A 12,091-nucleotide genomic window follows, 5' to 3' on the forward strand; every position below is an offset into this window, starting at 1 on the left:
TGCAGGTGGACCCAAGTTATTGTCCAGGGAGATGATGTTATGGCTGGTAAATGGGCTAGAAAAAAGGCTAGAAAGCTGGATCAGGGCAGAGAGTAGCTCCCAAATATGGGAAAGGTGTATAAATATTATTGACTATAAACCCCATCAATTTGATCTGGGACCCATATTCAGCATAGGAGCCTATGGGTGGACAGGAATTTACGGACAAAATGGTAAGAAAGATTTCAGCACCAGTAATCTGATACAGGATTCCAAGTCCAGAGAAAGAGTGCTGTATTATTAGTTAATATGGCTAGAGGCAATGGGTTCTTTCCATGGAAGGCATAAGAATTAGGCAAGATCAGTATATACTGGGTGTTTCAGGGCTTATTAAGGACTTAAGAAATTATCCCTAGAGATAACAGAAAGGCATTGAGAATGTTTTGTAGACACATATCATGGTGAAATGAGAAATTGTACTCATGTGTCAACAACTGTACGGAAAGCCACTAACTCAATAAAATAATAAAGAAAAACAAAATAAAAAAGGAAAGAAGGAAAGAAAGAAAGGGAAAAAGAAAGAAAGAAAGAAAGAAAGAAAGAAAGAAAGAAAGAAAGAAAAGAAAAGAAAACAGATATTATAGTATAGTATGCTACATGATAAAACAGTAGGCTCGGAATTGTATTTACAAAGATTAAAAGTACCCATGGCTCCTGAAATCAAGATACCATGAATAAACAAAGAACCCATCCCATCTAGATCTCCTCAGCTTGTCAACAAGCTGGGGTGCGGATGGTAGGTCAATGAATCAGGAGGGCTGCAGAAGCAGCACTGCCCTTTCCAGCTTGCCATCAAACCTGCCACTGTCTGTGTCATGCACCCAGTGATACTTGTGGTAATCTCCAGTTAGGCAGCAGATGCTCTCCAGGTCCTGAGACAGTCAGCACAGTCCCAGAGCTCCCTGTGCCTTAGGGATGGACACTTGAGAGCTAGTTTGGACTAGGAAACTAGGTCTCAAGACAGTAGAGTGGGCAAAACTCACCCTAAACTTGCATGCAGGTATCATCAAAAGGCCCTAAGGAGAAGATGTTCTTCACACTCTACCTCTGAAAAGTGGTTTGGGTCCTGGCAGGATGGGGGTTGGGGAATCAGCCTCCCAGAGCCAAACTTAGAATAAAGAGCGTTTTCAGAGTCTGGAGTTTTCCAGCTGCCTGGAAACAGGAAGAGCTCAATCCCAGAGAACAGTAACCCTCACACACGCCCTACATAAAGACATGTTGAGCCATTAGCCCTAATTGCCTGTGACTGACACGGGAGTGAAGCCGGCCTTCCAGGCATTTGCTCAGTGGAAAGAAAACAAACAACTCATGGGGGACAGACAGCCATTTTCTCTCCTTTCTGCCAAAATGAGTCTGCTCTGTTCCCTCCAAATTATAGCATTCAGATCTGAAATTATAAACCAAACAAAAATCTTTCGAGTATTCCTTATGACATATGAAAAAGATATCTCTGTAAGCAGGAGTTGGGCACAAGTAACTAGTTATTAATCTTTTCACAAAGTTAACAAAAATACATTTCAGAGCCTCCTCCCAAAACCCCTAGTTCTCTCCAGATCTGCAGTATTAAGAACTACTTATAATACTTTTCATTGTTCATTATATTTTATTAAGAAATATGGGTTCAATAGCATGCCAAATGCTATGGGTGCAATATCCATATGGAAAAAATCATATATACTTTTCTGATTTAAGACTTCTGCTTTGGCAAGTGGGTATTCTAAAGTAGTTTAAGAGGATTGGGAGAGGGCTGTGGCATGGCACACTTGGTTAAGTATACACATTACTATGTATAAGACCTCAGGTTCAAGCCTCTGCTCCCCACCTGCAGTGGAGGAGGGAGGCTTCGCGAGTGGTAAAGCAGGTCTGCAGGTGTCTATCTTTCTCTCTTCCCATCTCCCCTGTACCTTTCAATTTCTCGCTGTGCTATCAAATAAAAAAAAGAGAAAAAAAGTGGGAACAGTGGATTTATAGTGCCAGCACAGAACCTTTTATTGTCACCAGAGCCTGGTGATAATAAACGAAACCAAAAAAAAACAAAGAGGACTAGGAGATAGTTCACCTGGTAGAGCACACCCTTTATCACCCTCAAGGAACTTGTGATACCACATAGGAGCACCACACACAGCACCAGTGGGAAGTGTCTTGAATGGTGGAAGAGTGCTGTGATGTCTCTTCACTTTCTTCCTCTCTATCTCTCCCTTCCTCCTTCCATCGCTCCCTCCGCCTCTCTGAATATCTCTATTTAAAATTGAAAGGAAAAATAAAAGTCTGCCTGGAGCACTGGAATCATGAAGGTGCCAAGCCTCAACAACAAGAGAAGGAAGAAAGGAAGAAAAGGAAGGAAGGAAGGAAGGAAGGAAGGAAGGAAGGAAGGAAGGAAGGAAGGAAGGAAGGGAGGGAGGGAGGAAGGAAGGAAGAGAGGGAGGGAGGGATGCAGGAAGGAAAGAAGGAAAGAAGGAAAGGAATGGGGGAAAGGAAAGAAGGGAATGGAACGGAACAGGACGGAGCAGATCAGAATGGAATGGCAGAAGTTTAAGAGCATAGAAAGATAGGGAATTCTGGTGGTAGGAACTGTGTGGAGTTGTACCCCTCTTATCCTGTGGTTTTTGTCAGTGTTTCTATAAATAAAAATTAAATTAAAAAAAAAGAGAGACCATCATTCCTCCTTTTTCCAAAATAAATTACAAGGGCTCATAGAACCTACACACAACACACTACTGCTGCTGCCACCACCACCTCACCACTGCCACTACCACAGTGGCTATGGCTGTATAAAAACTGGCTTCCTTGGTGCTATGATATAAGAATAAACAGCAGGATCACAGTGGGATGGGCCCTAAGTGATTCTGACTAATAGTCACTGCGATAAGAATCCATTTTCCAGGGTGTTGGGAGATAGCTCACCCAATAGAGTATACACTTCATCATGCCCAAGGATGGGGACTTCAGTCCCCCGCCACCACATAGGAGCACCTGAACAAGGAAACCTCATGAGTGGTGAAATAGTGCTGTGGTGTCTATCTTTTCCTCTCTCTATCTCAAACAAGCAAGCAAACAAAGTCCGATGGAACAGTAGAATTGTACAAATACAAAGTTCCAACTGGCAAGGGAATGAAATGTAGGTAGGGGAATTGTGTCATGTAAAAAAATTAAAATAAATAAATAAATAAATAAATAAATAACTTTCATGCTTAAAGGATCCATAGTCCTAGCTTGTTCAGTCCCTAGCACCACTATAAGCCAGAACTGAGCAGTGCTCCAGTTTGATAGAGGGGAAAAAAAAAAAAAAAAGAAAAGAAAAAAACACCCATTTCCTACTTCAGAACCATTCCCTCCTTTTGTTCCCTTCACAGTCACTTCAAAATTCTCATTCACCAGGTAGAACATCCACCAAAAGTATCATTCATGTACACTATTTTTCTGGGGAAATGTGTTATCATTATTACCTCCACCTTACCAAGATAGTAATTTACTCAGCCAAGGTCACAGAAGGTAGAGTAGGGAATCATTCCCAGATCCATTTGATTTCCAGATCTGTGCTTTTATTTGATACTCACTATAGTTGAACTTGAGTTTAGCTAACTGAGGTCATGTATTCATCCAAGGTCTTTCTAACAGTTTTAACCCTGAACTAAAGCATGGCAAAAAAAAACTAGGATCCTATGATAGTATCTGCCAATATGTGGGAATAACATACAGTAAGATTCAAGAGTCTAAAGTTGTCCACAGACCATTAATACAAAACTCAAGAGAGAAAAGATGTTTTCTAGGCAAGATCCAGCTGAAAACCCTCCAATGATTTCAGAAAGCAAAATGAACTGCTTGTTCCATAAAAGCCACACACTCTCCATCAGGCTGTTCATTTCCCGTCATGGTATAAGGTAGCATTGATTCTGCTCCCAGATGATTTAGATTCTTTTTAAGATTTATGTAGAACAAACGGTTCTTCTACACCTCCGTTTCGCCTATGTGAGGCAGCTTCCCCAAGACTACCAGCAGCTAGGTAATAAATAATCATGTTGTTTCAGCCTTAGTGAAGGAGTCTTAAGACTCTGGGGTGGGAGTGGTGCTACTCACCCAGCAGGTAGAGCATCAAGGGCCTGAGTAGTGGCAAGGACCTGTTGTGTGCCCGAAGTGCTGGGCTCCTCTCCTTCAGCTGGTGGGGCCAGGACAGGGAGAGCCACTGCTGTGGGGTTTGGAGTCACGCTCGTCACTGCAATAGGTGGGGATGTCACACCAACAACTGGGGGTTCTTGGGGATCGGTGGCTGCAATGGAATCATCGTTCACTGAAAATGCAGAAATCAGAGTTTAGAGATCAAAAAAGACTGTGCTCAAGTGTAATAGGTTTTTCATCTACTGATACTCAGTACTTACAACATTGCCACAAATGTATCCAGTAACAGTACAAAGTTTTACAAAACCTTACTATGGAAATTACAGCAAGTCAGTATTAGCCTGCTTAAAGAAAATTGGGAGGCGGATCTGAAATAAATATATTAAATATTACCTCTTTCATATAACTTTATCAAGTTTTTATAACAGACTATGGTTATATACAGTTCTATAAAAGATTATTAGATAATATGAGGGTAAATATATATATATATATATATATGTAGATATATATTTTCCAGGTTTTTTTAAATTAGTGATTTAATGATTATTCACAAGATTTTGGGATGAGAGGAGTACAATTCCATACAATTCAATTCTCACCACCAGAGTTCTTTGTCCCCTCCCCACTTAGAAGTTTCTCTGTTCTTTATCCCTCTGGAAGTATGGACCTAGAATCTTTATGGAGAGCAGAAGGTGGAAGGTCTAGCTTCTGTAACTGCTTCTCCACTAGACATGGGCATTGACAGGTTGACCCATACTCCCAGTCCATTTCATTCTTTTCCTAGTGGGGTAGGGATCTGCGAGGTAGGGTTCCAGGACACATTGGTGAGATGTTTTTGTTGTTGTTGTTGTTTATTTGTTTTTTAAAAGCAGGGTTATCATTGGGGTTCAATGCTGGCTCTACAAATCCACTACTGCTCCTGGGAGTTTTGTTATTGTTCTTGTTTGTTTTTTGATAGGACAGAGATAAATTGAGAGGTGAGAGGGAGATAGAGAGGGAGAGAGAAAGAGAGACACCTGCAGGCCTGCATCTACTTTGCAGGTATGGAGTAGGGGCTTTGAACCTGGGTCCTTGAGCAAGGTAACTTGTGCACTCAACTAGGTGTGCCACCGCCCAGCCCTGGGGCCCTATAATTTTCTTTATTACTTTGTCTGCTAGGGATTATCACCCTGATTACAAAAAAAAAACAAAACAGTAATTTTGTTTCTATAAATCTATGTTTTACTCAATTTCAATTAAAAACCATCATGACTTTTTTGAAAGCTAAACAAACTAAAACATAAAAGGAAAACTACACACAAAACAGTCATGAAAATTCTAAAGGGTGTTGTTTGTATATTTAAGCAGGGATTGATTTTTCTTTTATTTATTTATTAATTCATGAGAAATGATAAGAGAGAGAGAGAAAGAACCAGATATCACTCTGGTACATGTGCTGCCAGGGATTGAACCTCATGCTTGAGAGTCCAATGCCTTCTCCACTGCGCCACCTCCTGGACCTCCAGGGATTGCTTTTTCTAGAGCATTAAACATATTGTAAAGCTACAATAATTAAAACATTGTGGTAGCAATACATGAATTGGCATGGTTATGTAAACAAAAATGTACAGAAAAAATAAATACACACTGGAAATTAGCATATGACAAAAGTGGAATCTAAATTACTACAGAAAAGATAGATTATTCAATAAATAAGTGTGACAAATGGAAGAAAATTTAAAATATGAATATTCTTCACAGTAAAGTTAGCACAATTAACCCCTAAACATATTAAAAGAGGTTGTATCTCATTTATGAGGCAAGACATGTAACAAGATGGTAACAAAATATCATTTTCAACCTACTAGATTGAAATGGATGAAAATATTTTATCAAATTATGATAAAAGTAATAAAAACTGTCATTTTAACATACTGTTGGTAGGAACAGAAACTAATAGAGTCTCTATGGAGAATAAGTGAGCATTACAAATATTTTAGATGCAATTCTTGGGAGGTAGATGGTGGGAGCAGGGTACAGAGAAGATAGATGTATGTGACATCAAAATGGCTTTGAGGCAATAGTAGAGGCTGCATGATGTATTCAGCACAATTTTCTGTTGTATAAATACCATCTGGTTGTGTTTCTTTTTTAGTGTCAGCAGCATTTGATGGTTATTGTGTAAATCAATTAATTGGTTGGAAACTGAAAAGTAATATTTTAATTCTATAATGCTTACCAAAAAGGAAAGAAAGAAAGAAAGAAAGAGAGAGAGAGAGAGAGAAATAGAGAAAGAGAGAAAGAAAGAAAGAAAGAAAGAAAGAAAGAAAGAAAGAAAGAAAGAGAGAGAAAGAAAGGAAGAAACATGCCCTTACAACTATTTGGCTTCCTTGAATTTGCTTGAAGAAAAAGCAGGAGAAGGAGTCAGGCGGTAGCACAGACATGCGTAAGGATCCTGGTTCGAGCCCCCAGATCCCCACCTGCAAGGGAGTCCTTCACAAGCAGTGAAGCAGGTCTGCAGGTGTCTATCTTTCACTGCCCCTCTCTGCCTTTCCCTCCTCTCTCCATTTCTCTCTGTCCTAACAATGATGACATCAATAACGACAACAATAACTACTACTACAATAAAAAAAAAAAGGGCAACAAAAGGGAAAATAAATAAATATTTAAAAAAAGAGAAGAGAAAAAAGAAAAAGCAGAAGAAATGCTCGAACCTTTCCTTTGATTTCCTGTTTTTGAGTGGATTTCCTCAAAGTCTCCAAAAAGGGACTGAACAGTGAGATTTCATTTTGCTTAAAAATCATTATAGACTCCTGGAATTAAATGTATTTAAGTTATTTCAAACCACTGAGATCATTATTTTTACTAATACTAAAATTAACCCCATCTTTGTCTGTGGTTAGCAGAACATGGAAAAGGCAAAGCTTTTGAAGTTTGCTTCAAGTTCAGTAGAAAAATAAGTAGGAAGGTACAGAACAGCTTACATACTGTATTACTGTGTGTATAAGTGTGTGTGCGCCAGAGTTTTCAAACAACATACATATATGTGCAGTGCAACTCTGACTTTCTTTCTCCCTCCCCCCCTTGCTCTCTCCTCTCTCCTGCCTTTACACACTAACTCTTAAGAATAGTTGTTTTCAGCCACCAAGTTGCAAATGCTACGGTGACACCAACCTGATTTCTCTGAGCAGCGGACATCACCAATGTACCCTAGAACCCCACCTCTCCAGAGCTCTGGCCCACTAGGGAAAGATAGAAATAGCCTAGGGGGTATGGATCGACCTGCCAATGCCCATGTCCAACAGAAAAGAAATTACAGGGGGTCCGGCGGTGGCGCAGTGGGTTAAGCGTGTGGCGCAAAGCGCAGGGACCGGTGTGAGGATCCCGGTTCGAGCCCCCGGCTCCCCGCCTGCAGGGGAGTCGCTTCACAGGCGGTGAAGCAGGTCTGCAGGTGTCTATCTTTCTCTCCCCTCTCTCTCTGTCTTCCCCTCCTCTCTCCATTTCTCTCTGTCCTATCCAACAACAAAGCAACGTCAACAATGGCAATAATAACCGCAAAGAGGCTGCAACAACTAGGGCAACAAAAAGGGGGAAAAATGGCCTCCAGGAGCGGTGGATTCATGGTGCAGGCACCGAGCCCAGCAATAACCCTGGAGGAAAAAAAAAAAGAAAAGAAAAGAAAAGAAATTACAGAAGCCAGATCTTCCACCTTCTGCACCCCATAGTGATCCTGGGTCCATGCTCCCAGAGGGATAAAGAATAGGAAAGAGGAGATGAGATATAGAATTCTAGTGGTGAGAACTATGTGGAATTGTATCCTTCTTATTCTACGGTCTTGTCAATCATTATTAAAACAAAATAATAATAATGATAATTGTTATAAAAATGCTGACTAGCAAAAAGAACAAAAATAGAGCCCCATGACATGCCAATGGAAAAGACCCACCAACAGCATAATTTGTTCATGAAACTACAGATTTAGCTGGAAAAATGGCTCCTGAGACTATATCTGACAAGAGACCTATTTAAGAAACTGACTCATCAAAGTAGCTCATGTGTTCTGTACCTTGACTTGGAAAGGGAATGTGAAAATTTGCTGTTCTAACATTGACAAATTTTCTGTGTTCATACATATACATACACATATACACCTTTTTAAGAGCACAATAGTTTGAAAAACCATTCAAGGGTACATCCACTCCTGAACTAAAGTTCTGATAGTCAAGTTACTTTCAGTTTCCCTGGTCTACACTTGACAGAATACCAGGCTAGAACCATAAAGCAAGAGATATAGAAAATGAGAAAGTCTTTTCTTTTACATCATCTTGAATGGAGCTTGAAGGAATCATGTTAAGTGAGTTATAAGCCAAAAGGAGAAGGGTGAATATCAGAGGATCTTACTCATAAGGCAGAACTTAAGAAACATGAACAGAAAAGGAAAAAATAAATTTAAATTTGGACTGGGTTTGGTTATATTAAACTGAAGCAAAAGACTGGTGAGGGAAGGTGCTGGGGGTGGGGGCATTTGGAATCCTAGTACATGATGGAAGAAAAGGACCTAAGTTGGAGGTGAGCATGCTTTGCAGACACCTATGAAGGGAAATGAAAAGCCGTATCTACGTCAACAACTGTACTGTAAACCATTAATCCCCCAATAAAATGATAAAAGAAAAAAGAAAGAGAAAGAAGAAAAACTGGATTGGGGGCCCAGTGGTATTGTAACTGTAACTGGTTGAATGTACATGTTACAATGAGCAAGGACCCAGGTACAAGCCCCTTGTCCCCACCTGCAGGAGGAAAGCTTTTCAAGTGGTAAAGCAGTACTACAGGTCTCTCTCCCTCTCCCTCTCCCTCTCCCTCTCCCTCTCCCTCTCCCTCTCCCTCTCCCTCTCCCTCTCCTCTCAATTTCTGGCTGTCTCTATCCAATAATAAATAAAGGTTAAAAAAAAAAAAACTGGATTGGATTGCCAAAAACAAGGAATTATGATTTCATCATGCTTTAGAGAACTTCAGTACTTTATAGTTTTCCTCTATTTAGCAAGTTCACTGTCATTAGTACATTTAACTCCCCCAAGAGTTTGAGAAGGGAAACAGCTATTAGTCCCATTTTACTGAAGAAGAAAACAGAGGTTCACAGATACTTCTCAGACATGCATGTGGTCAGCAAACAGCAGAACTGATACACAAGTACAGAACACCACAAAGTGAAAATTATGAGGATAAGGATACTGGGCTACAGAGGGGAAAAGCTTAGGTGGCCTTCCTGCATGGGAAGAAAGTCTAGGAGCCCAGAAGAGAGGGTAAGTGGGGTAAATAGGTAAAATGGCCACTAAATAGCCTTTAGTCTGTATGACCGTGTATTTTACAAGGTTCCCTCTGTGCTGTTGGTTAAACATTCTAACATTATGAATCAGATATTCATTCAGGACTAACACATACTCTACTCACTGTTAGCCAAGAAAAAAAAAATCTGGAATTAAAAACTCTTTTTTTCTTAATCCTAGACATGCTGCCAGCTCACTGCATGTTCTAAGATCTTTAGGTGTCTAGTGTAGCACAGGCTCTCTTTCGGTATAGACACAGGTCTTTTTAGCCCCCACACTCGCATGCAGAAGCTGAGCTCCAACAATGGGAGCTTTTCAACCTGAAGGCTGGTTCCAAATAGAAGACTTACATAAAGCAGTCACTATCATCTGTGAATCACGACCAATGTACTTTCAACACAGCTAATTATTCAGCTCTTAACACAAGCAACCAAAGCTAAGAATAATAATAACTCATAAATGGCATGATGCAGGGTGGGTGAGGATTACATGATGAAAATAATTTTTTGAAAAAAGAAAAAACAATTAAGTTAGCAATAGCTTGGGGGGAGGAGGGTGTAATAACAACAAGGCCATATAGACCATGTTACAAGATGGGAAAGTAAAAATCCTTCCCCAGTCAATATATAGATTCACACATTTTTCCATTCACATTATACCACACTTCTAAGAATTAAAAGTCTGAAATTTTTCAAATGTATACACCATCAAAGGATATGAAGAAAAAGTAATGAGGCAAGACTAGCCCTTCTAGACATTAGAAAAATATATCATGTCTATAATCAAAATCACAGGGGACTGACTCAAAACAGGAAATAAATAAATGGAATGAGTAAAGATTTCACAAAGAATTCTCATATGAAAATGTGGTAAGTGATAGACAGTAAGTAAAACCACAGTGAGAACAACTACCTAGTTAGTGCTTTTGGGGTAGCCAGAAACAAAAAATTAGTTTAGATCTAACCTCTTTATTATATTTGTGGCTGCACAGTCATAAATCTATCATTATAAATTCCACTGGGATAGTAATGTTTTAATATTACACCATGGGGAAAAAAGTAAAACAGAATTTATTTCATCTATGAAAAAGAAACCTTTACTTCTGAAGCAAAAGTGAAACTATACATGTTTTTAAAATGCTCAAACACAATTATTTCTGAACTCCTTTCACAAAATTTTATAAAATATAAATTAATTTAATTACATAGAGAGAAAACTCATACCTGGACATTTCACACCCATTATGATGACTATTACCTTAAAAAGGAGATGGGAAACAAGGAGAAAAAGGCAGCAAATGGAGCCAGAGAGAGAACTCACCAGATAGAGACACATACCTTGCCCCAGCACCACATCAGAGTACCACATCACTAGGAGAAGCTCCAGTGCTATGGCATCTATCACTCGCTCTCAAAACAAAACAAAACAAAACAAAACAAAAAAACAGGAACAGTGAAATTGTGTATGTGTAAAACCTAGGTCCACAAAATAAATAAATGACAAGTATTGAAATGAGTCAGGAATGTAACTCAGTGGTAAAGTACATGTCTTGCATGTATGAGGTTCTGAGTTTGCTTCCTTGATACACACACACACACACACACACACACACACACGCACGCACGCACGCACGCACGCACATGAAGTAACAAATGAAAAAAAGAAAAAAAAAGAAAAAAAAATGAAGTAACAAATGTTAGCAAAGATAATGAAAAATTGAAACCCGCATTCATTGCTTCTGGGGATGTAAAATGGTGTTTCAACTCTGGAAAACAGTTTAAGAGTTCCTGAAAAAGTTAAACATGGGATTACCATACAATCCACTAACTACTCCTAGGCCTATATTCAAAAGAATTTAAAAGCAGAGGTAAAAACAGATATCTGAATGTCTAAATTCACAGCACAGTTATTCAAAGTAGTTAGTCCAACTGTTTAATCAATGAGTAAATACATACACAAAATGCAATTAATATATAATAGATATTATTTAGCTTTTTAAAAGAATAAAATTCTCACACATGCTATAACAGATGAATCCTGAAAAGACAAAAGGTCAAATTATTCTGATTATAATAGGAGGTACCTAGAATAATAAAATTCAGAGATAAAAATAGAATAAAAGTCAGAAGGGATGGGATAGGGTAAAGGGAGAATAGGGGAACGTAACTGCTTAAATGGTACTGAGTTTCAGTTTGGGATGATGAACAAGTTCTGGAAATGGGTAGTGGTGTACTTACACAATACACATTCAATGCCACTGACTCAGACGCTGAAGCATGCTTTTAATGAGACTAAAGCTATAGCTCACTGGAGCTCAGGACTTGGTACATAAAGTTCTAAGTTAGATTTTCAGCTCTATGAATGCTAGAGCTGGGTAGTATTATGGTCTTATTTTCTTTCTCATTAATAAATGTAAATCTTTAAAAAATGGTTTAAGTGGTATAAGTTATTTCATTTATTTACAACTTAAAAGAACTGTATCAAGAATATATGTTTCTAATATAAAACTCCCAAATCTCAGAAGAACAAATAATCAGACACTGAAAAAAAAAATCACAGAAAAGAAATAGTGGAGTATGGGAGTCGGGTGGTAGCGCAGCAGGTTAAGCACACATAGCAAGAAATAGTGG

General features: G+C 39.0%; 1 protein-coding gene across 2 annotated transcripts in view; it reads right to left on the minus strand.

Moving 5' to 3' along the window:
* Positions 1-12,091, minus strand: part of WWP2 (WW domain containing E3 ubiquitin protein ligase 2) — a 191,561-nt gene that overhangs the window by 51,011 nt on the left and 128,459 nt on the right. For both annotated transcript variants that reach the window (XM_007524578.3, XM_060185261.1), the window contains one exon: positions 4,117-4,327. In XM_007524578.3, coding sequence (XP_007524640.1) covers positions 4,117-4,327 — 211 coding nt within the window. The remainder of the gene's footprint in view (positions 1-4,116; positions 4,328-12,091) is intronic.

This window comes from Erinaceus europaeus, chromosome 2, assembly GCF_950295315.1.
Source record: "Erinaceus europaeus chromosome 2, mEriEur2.1, whole genome shotgun sequence".
NCBI lineage: Eukaryota > Metazoa > Chordata > Mammalia > Eulipotyphla > Erinaceidae > Erinaceus > Erinaceus europaeus.